Below are 18,511 nucleotides of genomic sequence, written 5' to 3' on the forward strand. Positions count from 1 at the left end.
GCTGCCGCCAGCACTGCGCCCCGGCGCCCGCCTTCGCTGCAGCTCCCGGTGCCGCCGCTCGGCCGGCCCCCGCCGGCCCTGCCTGGCCATGGCCGCGGCCTCCTCCCCGCCCCGGGCCGAGAGGAAGCGCTGGGGCTGGGGCCGTCTGCCGGGCGCCCGGAGGGGCAGCGCGGGCCTAGCCAAGAAGTCCCCCTTCTCGCTGGAGCTGGCCGAGGACCGCCCGGCGGGCGGCGCGCTTTACGCGCCCGGCGCGCCGCCCGCCGCCGACCTTGGCCCGCGGCCGCCCGTGAGCCTCGACCCGCGCGTCTCCATCTACAGCGCGCGCCGCCCGCTGCTCGCGCGCACCCACATCCAGGGCCGCGTCTACAACTTCCTGGAGCGCCCCACCGGCTGGAAGTGCTTCGTCTACCACTTCGCCGTGTGAGTACCGCCCGCCGAGGGGCTTTCTCTGCAGGCCGGGGAGGCGCTGCGGGAGCGCAGGGCACGCGCCACCTGCTGCCGGCTGCCTACGCGGAGCCCGTCCTTTGAAGTTCAGGGACTTTGGGGTCTGACCCCGTGAGGGTCACCTGAGGCTGAGATGAGAAACTCCCCGTTGGCCTGGCCCAGGCCTGTGTGTGTGTGTGTGTGTGTGTGTGTGTGTGTGTGTGTGTGTGGGTCAGGGGGAGCCAGCTGGGGAGGGGCGCCCAGCCAGGAATTGGCGCCACTCCCCCCTGGAGGGGCGGTCCAGGTGCCCATCCTTCAGCAACGTGGGCCAGGGAGCACGCCTTTGGGTGCAGGGGACAGAAGTCCCCAGGGCCGCTGGCAGGAGTCCCCAAGCTCCTGGGGCAGCAACATCCCAGACCTGCCAGGTCCAGGCAGGCCCCGTGGGGGCAGTCTCCTGGGCGGCAGGGGCAAGGCTGCCCTGGGGGCTGGCAGGCTGGCGGTGACCCCTGAGCAGTCAGCGTAGTGGTGGGGAGTGCCCTCCCAGAGTCAAGCTCACCAAAACCTGGGCCGAAGCAGAGGAGCCTGGAGCAGCACGTGGAGGGGAGGGATTGGGCCCGAGCTGCCAGCTGTCAATCAGGAGAGAGCAGGGCCCTGTGGGCAGCACCTGGCCCGGGCTGTTACCCAGGTGGCTCCAGCCCCCAGGTGGCACGCCCGCGTGGGGCAGGGCGGGGCACCCGGGTGCCCAGGGACAGGGGCACGAGGAAGTTACCCCAGGCCGCCCTGCCCGGGGCCTGCCCCCACTGCCGTCCCGTGGCTCTACTTCCTGGCCGCCCTGCCAGGGCCTTTTGGTACAGTGCCAGCCTCTGTTCTGTGAGCCTCCACTCGGTCGTCCCATGCTGATCTTGGGGACTCCTCTGGCTTCCCAGTGGCATGCTCATCCCTGCTGCCTCAGCTGGCCTGGGGCTGGGGGAGCTCTGGGGGTATCCAGGGCCCTGTTTCCTTTCACCAGGGGTCCCCAGGGGTGCACCGGGAGCCAGGCCGTGGGCTTGGAGCATCGTTGGGCCTTGGGCAGGTGAGCCAGCAGGCGGGGCAGCCTCAGCTCTGGGAGCGCAGGTGGTGCCAGGCCTGCTGCCCCACCCTGCTGAGCGGGCCAGGCCTTCCGTAGCAAGAGGGACAGAAAAGCGATGTCCCTAAAAACGTGAATGGGCCACCGTCTGCAAGCCTCTCCCCGCCCCAGTCCTCACCCTCCCGAAGCCTCAGAGGGCACCTGAGCCGTGGCCGTCGCTGGTGTGTGGCAGGGCGGTCCTGACCACAGCTGCGGCCCAAGTGGCTTGTCTCAGGGTGTTCGTGTGCAGTGACCTCAAAGGACCCCACCTGTGTCCGGTGCCGCTCTGCAAACACCAGCCAATGCCAGGCTTGTGGGTGCCGCTGTGTGCATGGGCTCCCTGCCTCCCCGCCCTCACCTGCTGGACCCCAGACTTGCGAGATGCCCAGGGGTAGGGTGGACTTCACAGTCGGGGCCTGGAGGGGACCCTGCCCAGCCGCCGCCCGCTCCTGGCGGAGGTGGGGGAGGCACGGGCAGAGGACTGCCCGGCGGCACCGCGGTGCCCCGTCCTGGAGGGCTGCAGGCAGACACCCCTCTGATCCACGTCCCGGGGATGCAGGCCAGCCGGCAAGTGTCACCAGCTCCGTGCCGCAGCGGTGCCGGGCGGAGGAGGAGGGCTCGCCGCCCAGAGGAAGTCTCTGCTTACACTGTGTTTTCTTCCTGATTCTGATTGTTTAGCTCTCGGAAGTCGGCTCGGCGCGGTCTGCCTTCGCCCAGCCTCCCAGGAGCTGGCAGGGCAGGGTGGCTTTGGAGACGGGGGCCGAGCAGCCTCTGTGTGGCGCCCGGGGAACGGGATGGCGTGACCCTGGGTCGGTCTCTTCCCACCCCGGGTCCCGTCCCATGACAGCTGTGCTGTGGCCCCGGGGAGTGGACGCCTGCGCAGCCCTCCCTTGTAGGGTGGCGCTGGAGGTGGACCCCGGCCAGGCTGGGCGAGCCGCTCGTCTGGGGCCCGGGCAGGTGGCCCCCTCACCTCCAGGAGGTCAGCAGAGCTGGGACTGCAGGGGTGGCCTCGGCCGAGTGGTCGGATGTGAGTGGGGGCGCGTGGCAGGCGCTGTGGCCCCGGCGTTTCTCCTGGCAGCGGCTCAGACAGCCGCGGAGAGAGCCCTGTCCTTGGCGAGCGGGTTGTGAAGTGTGCCACCCGCCGGGGTCCGGCTTGGTTTCCGGGCGCGAAGGCCAGGCCTGGCCTCGAGGGGGCGGGTCGAGGTGGGAGCCGCAGTCGGCGAAGCCAGCAGGACATCCTGTCCCATCCCCGACGGGGAACCCCTGGCCCATCCCGTACGCGCCTGGCCGGCCCTGTCTGCCGGGGTCAGGGGGCAGGACGCTGCTGTCCTGGCCACTGCCGCATCCGCCGGGCTCCCTGCCCCCGTCCTCTCCCGAGGCCTTCGTGTCCCCGCTGTGTGGCAGCTCCCACCCCAGTGGAGCACGTGGTGAGCCGTGGGTGGGTCGGGCAGGGGAGATGCCGGGGCTCCCCCAGCGTCTCACCCTGGCTGCTGGGCTGCAACACGACCCCCCCATGGAGGGCGGGACCAAGACTGCCCCAGGGTCCTCACCCCTTCCCTGGCTGGTGAGGGGTTTCCGGTCCCGGGGGTCCAGGAACCCCCTTCCTCTCGCCTGCCCCAGCTCTTCCGCCCTGCAGCACGACAGGGACAGACCCCAGCTGCTCCCCTCCCGCCCTCGAGCCCGGACGCAAGCCTCGGCCGCCGCCGTGGCCGTCAGACCCGGGCAAGCCCCTTCTCTGTGCCTCAGTTTCCCCCTGCAGGTGACAGCGCCCCCTGTGGTCAGCATCCACTGTGGTTGGGGGACACTGGAGGTCTGGTGCGGCTGAGAAGGGAGGTGGACGGAGGGTCCTAGGGGTGCGTAGACGGGGCTAGACTCTGAAACTCGGCTTGGTGCCACCTGTGCCCGCCCTCCCGCCACTGCCTTCCCAGGGCCCCAAGAACTTTCCGGAGGCTTTGGCGGCACCTGCACGGTGGCGTTAATCATTAACGGTGCTGGAAGCCAGCCCTGGCCGTTTGTTGGGCTCAGCTTGCCCGCCTTTGCGAAAGGGGAGGCCGGTTCACTGGCCGCAGGGCCTGCTCGGTGGCCGCCAGTGCCCACCTGGACCCAGGCTGGGGTTCCACATTCTGCAGGCTCAGAGGGGACTTGGCGGGGGCAGGGGAGGGGTGCAGAGCAGAGGAGGGGCTGGGGCCAGAAGGGCCTCCCGGCGGGCACTCAGGTCTGAGGTCGGAGGCTGCCTGGCGCAGGACGTGGGGCTGGCCAGGCGGTGTACGGAGCTCAGACATGGGGCAGGGACAGGCCTGGCGTCCGAGTGTGTCCCCAAGGCTGGGCCACCTTGCCAGGTCCCTGTGCCCTCCGAGTCTGCACCTCCTCCTGCCGGCACCTTCGGGCAGGGTTGCTCGGGCGGACAGGACGTCCGCCCGCGCCTGGCACTGAGTTGGCGGCTGCCCGGGGGCCCCATGCCCGTGTCCTTCGCCTTCGCCCGCAGGGCAGCCAAGGGCGCTAGAGGGACGGGAGGGGCCCCTTTGCCGTCGCAGTCCTCGTGCACCCCGCCCTTCCCTGCCGCAGGCCGCGGCGGTGTGTCCCAGGGCCGGGAGGGGCTGGGGGCTTTGTCCCGGGGAGGGCAGATGTGGGGGGCGTCAGGGGCCGCTGAGCTCTGACAGGAAGGCCTGCATACGAGCAGGAGGGGCTGGGACACGGGCACCGCGGGTCCCCAGCGGGCGACGGGGTGACCGGAGGGGCCGTTTTGTGAGCCGGAGGTGCTGACACGTGCGCTCGTGTGGGTTTGCTCAGGTGCCCTCTGTGTGGGTAGAATGAAGCCCCTCAAAAAAGTATGCTGGAGCCCTGGCCCCCAGCTTCTCAGGAAGTGACCGTTTGGAGATGGGGTCCTCAAGGAGGTGGTTCAGGTGAAACGTGCTCACGCCGGCGGGCCCCACGCCGGTCTGACAGGGTCCTTGGAAGGAGACGAGTACGCACACACGCACTGAGGGAGTGCCGTGCGCCCCGAGACGGCTGTCTGCGCGCCCAGGAGCGAGGCCTCGGAGGGACCAGCCCGCACCTGGATCTCGGGCTCCAGCCTCCAGCGCTCTGGGCTCCGCGCGGGGCATTTGTATGCTGGTCGCATGGCTCCCGGGCTTTGGAGGGTCCGAGCCAGTGGGCAGGGCCGCTGGGGGCGGTGTTGACCTTCAGCCAATACCCAAGAGGGACACATGCTCACGAAAGGGTCACCTGGTGTCCGGCTTGGAGCCCAGGCCCCCTCCTTGCCCTCTCCCCACTCCTGGCCGTGCTCCAGCTGTGCGGTCAGGCCTGCGGACCGGCGGCTCCAAGTCCGTGGCCAGGCCGGGCCTGACGACATCTGTCTGCTGGTATTTTTGTCCAGCTGCATTCCTGAGTCCGGGAGAAGCATGGGCTCAAAGTGGCGGACAGAGGCCGCCGGGGCCCTCGCCGGGCAGGTGGGGGGGTCTCGCAGGCCCCGGAGGTCCTCAGATCCTCTCCCCAGGAATGCATCCGTCTTCCCAGCAGCCCTGCCTGGGTGAAAAGTCAGAGGGCGAGGGGCACCCGTGCTGTCAATCACGGAGCGGCGCTTCTGGGGGGATTTGGGCAAAGGGCAGCATGTCCCAGGAAGAGCCTGCGCCCTCTGCAGAATGTGCTCCCGTGCGGCCCGGAGCCCTGGCTGCAGCGGCCCGCAGTGATGGAGCAGGCTCGTCCCATCCGTGTGTCCCTCTGCCACGCCGGCTTGCAGGGGCCAGGGCAGGGGGTTCAGGCCCCGCCTGTCTCCCTGGGACTCTGGGTGACTTGCGGGTGGGGAAGCAGAGGCCCCGCCGCTGGGGTGGAGCCCCGTCCAGGAGCCCGCTCGCTGCTGCCCAGAGGCTGCCACTATGCGATGTCCTCGAGCAAGAGGAGGCCGCGCTCCAGCTGTCGGTCCTGCATGCCCAAGGGCGCCCTTGCCGCCCGCCCCCCCGTCCCCCCGACCTGCGGGAGCTCCTGCCGCCACCTCCAGGAAGCACCTGACGGCCCAGCTCCCACCCCCCGGGTTGCTGGCCCCACACCTGTGTCTGGGCAGTGGTCACGCTCCCGGTCACCCCACTGGCAGGGTCAGGGGCTGTGGGTGTCCCCCCCGGGCCTCCCAGGAGGCTCCTCTCTGTCCCTCTCCGGACCATGCTCTCGGGCAGCTGAAGAGGATGCTCAGGACGGCGGCTTCTCGCCTCTTCCTCCTGAGTTTGCTGCCGAGCCCCGCGCGAAGGTCTAGAGTCAGAAAACAGGAAGTGGAGCCAGGCCGGCCGAGCGGACCCCCTGCCCCTGCCCCCGACTCCCTCCCGCCCGGGCCACTCTCTGTGCCGGCCAGGGCCGCCCCCACCTCCAGGCCGCGCGCAGCCTGCCCAGCTCGGGGGGTGACCAGAGGGAGCCCGACGCAGGCAGAGGGGGCAGCAGGGGGGCCCTTGGGGGGCCTCATGCCTCAGACGTTGGACCCCGACGGGCGTTACGGTTCGGCGTTCTGTTCGATGGCATCTCCAGCTGGTCCCTTGTAAACGTCTCACGTGTGCTCTGGGCTGGGACGGCTCCACATGCTACGAAATGTAGCGCTCGGGTGATTAAACTGTGTCGCTGGCACCGGGGCGGGCGGGTCGGCGGTGAGACAGGACTCAGCCGTCGGGGAAAGTTCGGTCAGAACTACAGGCAGCACCTCGAAGCAGTAAGGGAAAGATGGGCTTCTTAACACGCGACGCCGGGACACGGCGTCTGCGACCAAGGGCAGCTGGACCCGCCCCCGCACCGCGCGCCGAGGAGGTTCCCCAGGACCGGGAGGGAGGTGGGGAGCCCCCTGCCCCAGCGTGCGGGCTTCTCCGTGACTCGGGCTGGGGACATGAAGGGAGAGAGGCCGACAATGGGTCACATCCTAGAGACCCAGCACGGACTGAAACGGCGTCTCGGAGCCGCGGCCAGCACACCTCGCCCAGCACCCGGCCCGGCCCGGCCCGGCCGGAGTCTACCGAGCGCCCACCGCCAGCACGCAAGACGCCGCCGAGGGCCCAGCGCGGCGCTTGGCCCGTGACGAGCACGCAGCAGGCGCTGGTCAAGCGCGTGACGGCCTGACACCTTTCCACGCTGCGTCGCAGTCCGCTGCACGGTGGCGCCGTGGTGCCTGCCACCCGTCCCCTGCTGGCGGGCGCCCGGGTTGGTTTCCAGCCTTTCAACTCCCGTAGGCACAAGTGTACCTGCCCTCGGCGGCGACGGCTGTGGCCGCAGTGGAAGAAAGGACGGTCGTGTCCCCCGGGGCCGGCGCGGGGCCTGGCACGGACCAGGTGTCCCTTAGGGTGGGGGTGAGCAGGTGGATGTGCAGAAGGACAGGTGAGGGATGAAGGGGTAGGTGGATGGATGGGTGGGGGCGGATGGTCAGGCGGGCAGGCGGGCAGGAGGACGATTGGATGGAGTGATGGAGAAATGGACGGCTGCACGCTGTCCCCAGCACCCGCTGGACACACTGGTCGGCCGTCCTGCAAGGGCTGCTCTGGATAGGATCCGCCGGTGGATGTGGCTCTGGCCAGCCTTGTGCCCGGTGTGGTCAGGGTGGATCGCTGTCCCATGGGCTGTCCTGGTGACAGAGCCTTTCCCCGTGTCCTGGGCCAACTTTGCCAAAGCCTGAGGCAGATGGTGGCAGTGACCTCAGTCCCAGAAAGAGACCCAGCCTGCTGTCTTTCCGAGGGGTGTGGGAAGCCATCGGTGGCCTGGATTCTGGATCCATGCAGGTGTGGGTGGATTGTCATGGCTGTCCCCGAGGCTGCTCGGTCACTGCATGAGGTGGACAGGCCTCTGGACATGAGCGCAAGTGGCCAGTGGGGTCACGGTCGGGGCCTTGGTCTCTGGCGTGGACTTGCAGCTCGCCTCCTCCCTCTGACCGGCCTCCTCCTGAGCCTCGCTCCCGCCGGGTGGCTCCAGCAAAGGCCTCAGCTTCCAGAATGTGCTGCTCTGGTGACAGGGCAGCGACTGTGTGCCGTGAGCCGTCAGCCACCCCACAAGACCCCGCCGCTAGAGAGCGGCCAGGCCAGCACCAGTGCGTGCGACTGTCCTGGGGGCGCTTCCTGGTCACCGCCATGTGCCTGGGGTGCCGGCCGGTTTAAGCGACACGTCCTGCTGCCCAGGGGCTTGTGACCCAGTGGGGTGGGGGTGGGGGCTCCCACCTGAGAAACAGCTTGGGGCGGGCGGGGTGAACGGGAGCATGGGCGAGGCCGGTGGAGACCAGCAAGCGACGAGGCTGGCCGTGGGGTGGACAGAAGGACGGGGGATGCATGGATGGACAGAGGGACAGATGCCACTCAGAGGCACAGGAAGAAGACCTGCCTGGCTGGCAAGCTGGGGCCGGGTATGGGGGGTGACAGACCGGGGCCGGGCTCAGGGAGGCCGTGCAGCCCATCCCGGAGTCAGGGCTGCTTCTGACGTGCCACGTGACCATGACGGTCTCAGGGATGGGGGCCCGGCCTGGTTTGAGCCTCTCAAGCTGCTGGGTGGGGGTGGGCGAGGGGTGAAGGCGGGAAAGGGGCCCCGGTTTGTTTGTGGTTAATCCCCACGTGTTGCTCTGTCCCTGGCTGTCCCCAGCCTGTCATATCCCCTTGGGTGACCAGTTGACCTCCCTGTGTCCCTGGAGAGACCCATCCCTACCTCGCTGGGCGGGCACAAAACAGAAGATGGGCCCACGTCCCCCGGAGGCTGGGGCCGCTTTCCTGCCCCCTCTGTCCCTGGGATCAGAGGCCACTCAAGGTCCCCGAGTGTAGCTCTGCGGAGGCGCGGCACCTCCTGGCACCTCCCGGGCGGTGCTGGAATGTTCTGGCTGCCCTTGGCACGCGGGCGGGGGGCGGGGGGCTCTGGGCCCCGCTGGCCTGTCCCCAGGGCAGGCCCCGCCTCCTGTCTTATCGAGGCCTCTCTGCCAAGTCCCTGCCACCTCAAAGTCATGCTGCTCCAGGGACACCCATGGGCCTTGCGCGTCTTCCCGGCAGTCTCGGGCTGGCGGTCATTTGGGGATGGCTTTCAGGCCCCAGGCTGTCCTGGGGTGGCAGGGACACCGGCTCAAGGAGCTCCGAGAGTGGCAGGACGGAGAACTGAATCGGATTTGGAGGGCTCCGGGCTCTGCGCAGAGGCCCCCCTGCTTCCTGAGACCCGGGACGTTGCCTGGTGGGAGGGGCTCGCCCTGCGGCGGGGGTCCATCCCCACGGGGTCACCTCCCCAGGGACGGCTCAGCACGTCCGTCACAGAGAGCAGGGAGCCAGCAGCTGGGGGCTCCTTGCTGGGCGCTGGGTCGGGTCTGTTCGAAGTGGTTCCGGGACCGGGGGCCCAGTCCCATCAGCGCGGCAGCGCTGTCGAAAACGGACAGCGTGCGACAGGCCGGGTCTGGCCAGGCGGTCAGCGCCCTGGGGGACTTTGAGGCCAGCAGCATGTGGACTGGGGTCGACGACGTGGGAACGCGGCACTGCCTGGCAGCCACATGTCCCCGGGGCCAAAACGCAGGCCTGCGGCGGGAAAGGTCCAGGCGTGGACGCTGCGTGTCCCCCGACGTGGGCGCTGCGTGTCCCCCGACGTGGACGCTGCGTGTCCCCCGCGGCCATCCCGAGGTGCGTTCCGGGCAGTGCTTTTCAAACTTCTGCTTCAAACTTCTGCTCTAAAAACATTGACCACTTGAGAATAATAGAAAGTTGTTTCTATTAAAACGAGTGACAAGGTGACCCTAAGAATCCTGCACCCCCGGAGCTGTGGGGCTGCTGCTCCCTGGCGACCCCGACACCAGGCTCACAGCTGGTGCTGTGGCCACTTGCGTGACCAGCCCAGGAGCCTGGCCTCCCATCCGGGAGGGAGGCCCAGGGCCCCACACTGGCGGTGGCCCTCTGTCCGGCACGTGGCCTCAGGCCGCCAACTGCTCCGTGGCCTGGCTGGTCAGAGGCTGAGTCGGAGGACCAAGGCTGCGCGGAGCTTATCACCCCTGCAGCTTGTTGACGCGGGGTCAGGCCTAGACGGGGCAGACACTTACCCAGTGTCACATGGCTTTCGGGTGGTGGGGCTGGCGTTGGACCCCGTCACATGACTGTCCAGTGCTCCCTGAGTTTCTCTGTGCAGCCCCCCACTCCGTGCCAGCCCCTCATTCTGTCCTGCTTGCACTGTGGTCTGGACAAGCCGTGCCCAGGGGCAGGGGCCGAGGGCCTGCTTTGCCTGCCCCGAGGTGGCCAGAGCAGGCTCCTCCCCAGACCCAGGGAGGGCCTCCCCTTCCTGCCTGATGTCCCCGGTGTCTGGGCCTGAGCTGGGCTGCCGTCTGGGCAAGTCCGAGGCCCAGCCTGCCTGGAGGTGCCGCGGGGTCGGACAGGGGCCCGAGGGTCAAGGGGGAAGGGGCGGGTGGCTTGGTGCTCTGCCCACCACCACAGAGCTCCTCCTGGGGGGCTTCTCAGAGGAGGCATCTGGGTGGGGAGAAGGGGTGACGGGGTGGCTGTGGGGCAGACCCCATGGGGCAGAGACCGGCGTGCACCCCAGGGCAGGCTCGCCCTGCAGCCTGGCACTTACAGTGTGGGTGGGGACGGCGCCCTGAGCCTGGGCGCCCCTGGGGAGGAAGGTCACTGTCAGCCTGGCAGGCCGTGAAGGGAGCTGAACCTTACCGGGCGGTTGTGGGTTTGAATGGTTCCTGGTGGCACCTGCCCGGCTTGTAACCCAGCCTGTCCTTCCGCAGGGAGCTGGTGACGGCTTCAGTGTCACCTCGCCGGGGTGGGGGTATGTGGTCAGCAGCTGGGTGCCAGGATCCCGCTTCCTCTTGTGCCAGCCAAGAGCCCTGTTTGCCGGTGGCCCCAGGTGATTCAGGCGGGTACGTGACCCTTCCCGAGGCCTCTGCCGAGGACGTGCCGCCAAGGAGGCTGGCAGTGACCGTGTCCGAGGGGATGCCTTGTAGCCCTTCTGCCCCACCCTGCAGCTGGGGAAACCGAGGCCCAGATCAGAGAAAGGATCTCCAAGGGAGCAGGTGACGGCTCATCCGAGCTCTTGCCGGGACCGGGTGCTCGTTGGTGGGGAGACCCTCTGGGGCCCCAGGCCCTGCCCCTCCCGGCCTGCTGTCCCAGTGAGGGGCGCGGGGGAGATGGGTGCTGGGGTCCTCCCTCCTGGTCCTTAGGCTGCTGACCTCAGAGGGCGAGGGGCCGGCCGGGGTCACTGGCCATGGCGGCTGCAGCCTCCCTGCACCCCCACCAGCTTGTCCTGAATCTGAGTCGGGATGGCACCATCCACATCCGCCTGGCCTCAGGGGCTCGGGCCTGCGATGTTGGCCTCACTTGGGGGAATAGGGCTCCTGGGAGGCCAGGAAGCCCTCTAGGGGGCTTGCGGCTGGCAGACCCCCACCCAGGGGAGCAGCCAGTGGTGGGGGGGAGGGCAGAGGGAGAGGGCCTCCCCGTGCTCACAGTGGCGTGGGGGTGCTGTGGGGGCCGGCCTGGCAACGGCTTCCCCCCCGGGGGCCTTAGCCGTCTTATCTAGAGAGGGGACGGTGACGATTTTTGGCGTGTGGAGCACGTGTTCCCACCTCGGTGCTCCGGATCCTTCTCTGTGGGGGCGCCCTGGGCACTGCGGGTGTTGGCAGCCTCCCTGGCCTCAGCGCCCACGGATCAGAGAAGCACCATCCTGAGTCATCTCCAGCCAGGCCCGTGTCCCTTAGGGCAGTGCCACGCCAGAACCCTGCTGAGGGAGCCCGTGTCGGGGGACTGGCGGGTGAGCACATGCCAGCGTCTGCACGTCTGGGGAGGGGGCTCTGGGCCAGTCCCCTGTCACCGTGGTGGCCTTCTGGGCACTGCGGGCTCTGCCGAGGGGGAGGGTGGCCGTCTGCTTGAAGGCGGCCCAGCCCCCTGTCAGCTGAACAGCTGGCTGGTCCCCGGAGTTAGTGCCTTCCTCTGCGTGGGGCGACCCAGAAGGGACCCTGGTACAGGTTCGGGAGCAGAGGTGGGAGGGGACCTGCTCGCCAGGAGCCCTCAGCCCCGAGGGGACAGCTGATGGCGGGCTGCGTGGGCCCAGCACACGAGAATTCAGGGACATTTGAGTCAGACCCCTGGGGCTTGCTGGGGTGATGCTGGGGCCACCGGCTGATTGGGGTGGGGTCTGTGGGAGCATGAGTGAGCCCCACCCTGGGGCGGGTCAGGCCGCCCACGGTGCCGGCTTCCCGGGGCTGCAGGTGCATGTGATTTGGGGCCCAGCGCGGCTGAGGCCTTGCCCCGAAGGCGTGCCAGCCACTCGCCTGGGGGCCCGGCCTGTGCCCCAGGGGTGCCAGCAGGCAAGGGGGACCACAGTGGACCTGCCCCGCTCCCGTCTGTCTTGCCCTGGCCCTGGCACTCACCCAGCCCGGACACCACAGCCCGCCAGGTCAAGGCCAGCTCCCTGGGTGCGGGCAGGGGGCCTCTGCTGGGGGCCGGCGGGTGTACCCTGCATGGCTTCCGGGACTGGGGCTGAGCCCTGGGCGCCCTGTGGCACCTCGATGTCCGATGGGCTGGTGCCTAGAGGATGTCAGGGCTGCCCTTGACTGTCCACTTGGTTTCCTCGTCCCCTCAGCTGCCCCCTTCTCTGGATCAGTGGGGGTGGGAGGGCTTGACTGGGGGGTGAGGTGTGGCCGGAGGGTCACTGAGGAGCCGTGGGAAGGCGGACGCCACCACAGGAAGTGGACCCTGGGCGTGGAGACTGCAGCGGGGTGCAGTGGGGAAGGCGGGCGCCAGGAGCGTGCTGGGACCGAGCACCAGGCGGTCACCACTACGAGGCCTCGACCCTGCGGGCCTCGGGCCTTCCGGGAGCAGCCCCTGTGGGAACGGCTTGGCTGCGGGGAGAGGCTGGCGTGAATGAGCCACGGGTGACTGGACTCCACACACGCGGACGCCCACCCGCCGGAAGCACGTCTGTCACTCCCAGGGTCCTCGTGTCCCTCTTTGGGCCCTGCTTCCTGCCCCCGCCCCTCGGCAACGCTGACCTGCTTTCTGTCTCTGTAGGTTGGTTTGCATGTTGTAGAATTTTCTAGAAACGGAGCCATGCAATGAGTCCTCTTCGTGGTCTAGCTCATTTCACTCGTCCATTCCCGTCTGAGTTCACCCCTTGTCACTGCTGCGTAGTGTCCCACTGCCCGGCTGACCGCAGGTGGCCTCTCCAGTCCCCAGCCGAAGCACATCCGGGGCGCTCCCAGTGCGGGGCTCGGTGTGGACACCGGTTTCGGCCCCCGTGGGGAGGAGCCGGGTGGGGGGCACGGCATGGCCGGGACTGACGGTGGGAGGAGGTTTAACTTCTAGACACCCCCTCCCCGGCCCCCGAGGCCCCAGCCCGGCCCCTGCGGGCCCTCAGTTGGCGGGCTCAGTGCAGCCCCTCTCCGGGGTGCGGGGCTCCCCGCGGGGTGCGGGCATCCCCCACAGCTCGTGCCGCGGAGCGACTCCCGAGCGTCTGCTCGCCTCTCGGGCGAAGCGCCTGGCGCATCTCCACTCCCTCGGGAAACGCGCGTCGTCTGCTGCTGGTGGGTCCCGGGGCGTCGTGGTTACGTCCCAGATGCCCGTCCGCTATCCCCTCCACGCCCTCGGTGGCTCGTCCCCAGCCTGTGGCATCGTCATCGTCCTCAGCGTTCTTTCAGAGGAAATGCTTTTAATTTCCACGAAGTCCGATTTCCCCGGGTCTTGTAGGAACTGTGGTTCCGGTGAATGTGTGAGGGGCCTTTGCCTGCCCCAGGGGCACAGAGAAGTTGTGTGGGTCCCGGCTTTGCATTTAGGCCTCGGGCTGCGAGTTCATTTCTGCGTCAGGCCTGAGCATGACTCCCTCCAAAGTCCCTCCAGCGTCCCCCCACAGACGTCCTGGGCACCGGTCGGGGTTCTGGGCCATCTGCTGTCAAGCAGCCTGGCCCCGGCCGGCACGCCTGCCGGACACCGAAGGCCAAGTGTCAGCAGACTCGGCAGGACCCGCAGCCCCGTGTCACTCCGCACCGTGGGTCCCGAGACCTGGGGCCCGTGGCCCTGATGGCCCTAGCTCTGGGTTCATGGCTCTGTGCCCTGCGCGTGCGTGTATACACACTTGTACAGGTGTGCGTGTGGACACAGGTGTGTGTGTGTCCTTCGCTCACGGGCGAGAGCAGGAAGGTACCAGAGAGCCCCAGAGGCTGGTCCGTGCTTCTTGGGGTGAGGCGGCTGCCAGCAGAGAGGGAAGGTCGAGGGCCAGGGCTCAGGTCCCAGCCTCTGTCCCTGACAGAGCCAGGCGCAGTGGCCGGGAGGCGAGGATGTCGTGCTGAGTGTGCCTGGGTCCCCTGCGACGTGGTGTGTGTGTGGGGGGCGAGGGGCAGGCAGGTGGCGGCGCTGGTCGGTGGCTCAGCCAGGTCCCCGCCCCTCCCAGCTCCCTTCCTTGTCTGGGGGTGCACCTGTCCTGCCACCCCTGCTCGTTTGGGGAGCAAGTGTGGTAGTACTGTGCGTATGGCAGGTTCTGTACTGTCCTCAGGGTGCTGGGAGGGCACCCCGACCTTCCCAGGACCTCCACGGCAGGGCCTCACAGCTCTGGGCCAAGACTCGACCCCAGGGTCCCTCAATACCAGGGTTACCCAGAGAGGAGCTGACCCCTAAAGGCCTCAGTGTCACTGGGAGAAGAGCTCCCTATACTCTGAAACCCTGGCTTGGCCCCTGGTGGTGAGAACCTCCCAGCAGAGTGGGGCACAGGGTCCCCCACCCCACTTGCCCCCCTGAGTTTCCCACCCACAGGCTCGACTCCGTGTGTGGTCAAACCTCTGGAAGATCCTGCCCATAGCTGAGGAGTGGCTGGCATGGGACAAAGAGAGCAGGTGACGTGTTGGGGCCGCCAGGCTGATCTGTTTGGTTTGGTTTTTTTAATGTCCTTTATTTTACGAGAATAAACCAGCAAACAGGGAGAGAAATAGTGACTGGGGTTTGGTTTGCTCAGGAGCCCAGTGAATCAGTGTCCGGGTGTGGCGGTCATCCACACCTGCCATCGGGGGCCCCTCCCGGTTCCCCCACCCATGGGAAGCACCCTGCTCTCCAGCTGAGCAAACCCAGGTGACAGGTCCCAGAGCGGCGGGCAGGTAACAGGTGCCACCAGACATCAGGGCGTCTGAGGCTCACTGTTGGCCCAGCGGACGGGCGGTTGTGGCTGCAGGATGGGTGGGCAGCCACTCGGGGCCTCTGAACAAAAGGCCCTCGTGTCAGAATGTTCTGGTGGGGGCTGGAGGTGGGGTCCCAGGAGAGAGCACCAGGGAGCCACCCCCGGTGCCCTTCTTTACCTGCGGGTTAGGTAGGAGCGGGGCAGGTTACAGCTGACCCTGGTGGCTATGGTCAGCCTCGCCAAGAGGCACTTTCTGAGGACTCGTCACGGAGCCCGTCCAGATGGGGGGACCAAGGCACAGGTTTGCCCAGCTAGTGAGGGTGGGGTCAGCTGAGAACCCAGGCCTGGGACCAGAGGTCACCTACCGTATATTGATAGTATCTTTGTGTGTGTGTCGCGTGTGTGTGTGTGACAATAGTGCGTGTGTGTCGTGTGTGTGCGTGTGTGTATGTCAGCCTAACATGCACATTTTCTCTGTAGTAACACGCGTAACGTAAAATGCACCACGTTAACCATTTCAAACTACGTTCGGTACGTTCCCAGTGGCTTGCCGCCATCCCCCCACCCCCCAACTCCTGACAAGCTCACTCACCTCCGAGGACACCTGCACCAGGGGCCATGCCAGCCCCGCCCCTCCCCCACCCTGTCTCTGGGCATTTGACCTGGACGGGGTCACTGGCCGGCGGCCTCCGCAGTGGCCTCCGCCACGCACCGTGCTGTGCCAGGCTCCCCACGCAGTGGCTGGCGTCAGTTTCACTGCTTACGAACCGAGGGATACTCGATCGGCTGGCGGACTGCACTTCGTGTGTCCAGTGGCCTGTCCGTCCGTGGGCACTGGGTCGCTGCCACCGTGCGGCCGTCGTGAGCGGTGCCACTGGGGACGCAGAGTAGAGCCGGTTTGAACACCTGTGTCTCATCCTCTGGAGTCTGCACCCAGGCCCGACTGTGGGTCACGGGGCCGCTGGTCAGAGCTGCCCGTGGGCACCTCGCCCGCAGCGGCACCTTCGCCGGGGGGCCAGCCGAGGGTCTGGGTTTGGATCACGTCAGTCCCCCCGCACCTGTCTTCCCTGCACCCCCCACTCTGGCCCTGGGCGAAGCCCCTTCTGCTGCCCCCTCCTTGTCCACCTCGACCCCATCATGCCAGGCGCCCGGGCTCTCCCGGGGCCAAGTCCTCCCTCTGCCTGGGGTGCCCCACGTTCCTCCGCGTTTCCCCTTGAAATGTCGGCAGAGTGTCAGCTGCCAGTTTCCACCTGGGCTGAGGAAGAGCCACACTGTGGGGAGCCCAAGGCCATGGTCAGGGGCAGGGGGTGGTCCAGAACTGGACCCTGGGGGAGCCACCCCCTGACGGATGGTGGGAGACCCTCCCGTCCTCCCATCCATGCACATTTTTCCCGGTGCGGGTAAGACGCCATGGCCGCGGAGAGCGCCAGCCCCTGCCCCCGCCCCCGCGCGTCTCGGGGGGCCAGCTGCCCGCTTCCACTTGTAAACACGGTGCCGACGTGCTGTCCCAGCAAAGACAGCAAACCAGGACCGACCCCCGGGCCAGGCGAGGTGGCAAAATCCGAAGTAAGAAACAGGGCGGTACATCTCCAGGGAAACCGAGGTGCCGGGCCCCGGGGACCCGGGCGCAGGACCTGCCCGTGCGCGTGGGCGGGCGGGTCGGGGCGGAGCTCGCCCTGCAGTTGGACGCCAGCTCCGAAGGCGGAGAGGGGGCGCAGCGGCCTCGGGGAGTCCCACCCCCGGGCAGCAGCGCCGGCAGCGGGAGAACTTCAGGCCCGAAGCCTTCTCCCCCCGTTGCTGGTGAATGACAGGAACAGTAACGGCGTCCAGGGTCCGACCTGCACCGGCAGCACCTTACCGTCCCCGCGGTGGGACAGCCCCACTTCGGGAACCCCGAATGGGCGTCCCCAGTCAGCTGTGGTCTTGCCAGAGACACGTGCCTGAGTCTAAACACGAAGGCCCAGCAGATAAAGCCGAGCGGAAGGACGCTGCCCGGCAACCGGCCGAGCGCGCCGGACACGCCGGGGTCAGCAGCCGTGAAGGGAGACGGCGGGTCCAGACGGGGGCGGGGGACGCGGGACCCCCGCGGGGGGCCCTCACCCGGAGGAGACCGGGCGGGTTGGAGCGTGTGGGTCAGGAAACCGTGAGGTGCCCCGACTTTGATGGCTGTCGGAGAGAGCGACCTTGACCCTGGGACGCACTCCCGGAGCAAACAGCGGTTGTCCCCGACCCGCTCAGACGGTTCAGAAGAACCAGGTGTGGGGTGCGGGGATGACGCCTGTGCCGTTGGCAAATCCGGGCGTTTGGGAGTTTCCGTGGTTCTCCTGCAGGAGGGGGCGCCCCCCACAAACGCCATAGGACGCGATGCCTCAGCGACGCGGGTGGAAAGCACATGGCTCTCCCGAGGGCCTCTGCCTGTCTCCTGGCCAGATACGAGGACACGCGGTCAGGAGATTCGTTTCCTGGGTAGAGAACTCGGGAACGCTGAGCGGGGCCTTAAGAAATTTTAAAGGAGAAAATTTACATGACTCGGTGTAGCACAGCCCAGAAATGCCTGCTTTTGGTACCTTCCCGGGCTCCTCCAGGCGAATTGTAATGCATGAGCGTGTGGCCAATGTCACCAACCCACGTAATGTGTATGCGTGCACCGTCGTGTCGTGCATGTCTTGCGTCTATGTCTTGGCAGCGGCAGCAGCGTGTGTGCAATAATGATAGTGTGCATGAGTGCGTGTCGTGTGCATGTGTCGATGTCGCGTGTTGTGGGTGTGTGTCTGTGAGTGTATTACATGTGGGCTGCACGCGATGTGCGCGTAATAATCTGTATATTGTACATATGTAATAAATGCATTAATGCGTATGTCGCATTAATGTCGCGTGTAATGCTGCAGTATGTGTATGTGTGTGTGCATGCGTGGCCAATACATGTCGCATTAATGATAGTAATGTCTTGCGATGTCGTGTAATGCGTGTTTAATGTCTTGGCGATGTGTCTATGAGGGGTAATGATACATATGCGTGCTGCCGCATTACGCTAATGCAGCATATAATGTCTGTATATGTAATACATATATTGTGCGTGTCTTTGCGTGTGTGCGTAATGTGTGTGTGTGTGTATTTTTTTGTGTGTGTGTGTGTGTGTGTGCGTGTGTGTGTGTGCGTGTGTGTAGCCAAGCGTGCACACGCCCGGGCGATTGGCGTGAGCAGCGGGTGACAACCAGACTGCCCACCACCAGCTGTGTGGCCTTGGGCCTCCACCTGACTTTCGGGCCCCCGTTTCTCCGTCTGTGACGTGGGATCGAGGGTCCTCTCTCACGTGTTTGGAGGGGACTGACTCGGCCGTCCAGAGCGGCCGAGGGCCCCCCATGGTGCGGGGCCGCGGCGTCTGCGTGGGGCCACTCCTCTGCCCTGTTGCCATGCCACACCCGCAACCGTCGCCCACGTCCATGCTCCACCTTCCACGCGGGGTTCCGAGGCCGCCTGTTCCCGCCGCGCTGTCGGGCCTGGCGGACTGACCCGGCCGTCCACTGTCACCGCCTGTTTCTGGACGTCGTCCCTCACTAACCTCCCGTGAGCCTGGACGTCGTCCAGTTCTCGCTCTCTCTGAAGCTGGGTATCATCATGGAAACACTTTGCCATTTCGATGAGCCAAAATAGCATCTTGTGATTGGTACCGACGGAGGGCGACGCTTTCTCGTCTGTCGGCCTCTGTCGGCCGTTCGCTCCCTCGGCCGCCTGCCGTGCCCCGTGCCGCTGCTGCCTGGGCCCTGGGAAACTGTGAAGTGACGAGGCAGGGTCGCTGTCCTCCAGGAGCTTACGTCTGAGGGCGCTCTGAGGGCCGTGAACGTGGGTGTAGCGGGTGGGTCCCCAACGGCACAGCAGGGACTGAGGCAGGGAGAGCGATGGGGTGCCTTC

General features: G+C 67.2%; 1 protein-coding gene across 3 annotated transcripts in view; it reads left to right on the forward strand.

Moving 5' to 3' along the window:
* The window catches only part of KCNQ1 (potassium voltage-gated channel subfamily Q member 1), a 277,750-nt gene continuing 259,239 nt past the window's right edge, over positions 1-18,511 (forward strand). The window contains exons 1-2 of one of the 3 annotated variants that reach the window (XM_039840329.1): positions 1-216; positions 258-420. In XM_039840329.1, the coding sequence (XP_039696263.1) occupies positions 89-216; positions 258-420 (291 nt within the window). In that variant the 5' untranslated portion in view covers positions 1-88. Of the gene's footprint in view, positions 421-18,511 lie in introns of all 3 variants that reach the window. The other 2 variants (XM_039840326.1, XM_039840327.1) reach the window with 2 other exon arrangements.

The sequence above is a fragment of the Pteropus medius genome, unplaced genomic scaffold, assembly GCF_902729225.1.
Source record: "Pteropus medius unplaced genomic scaffold, Ma_sr-lr_union100, whole genome shotgun sequence".
Lineage (NCBI taxonomy): Eukaryota > Metazoa > Chordata > Mammalia > Chiroptera > Pteropodidae > Pteropus > Pteropus medius.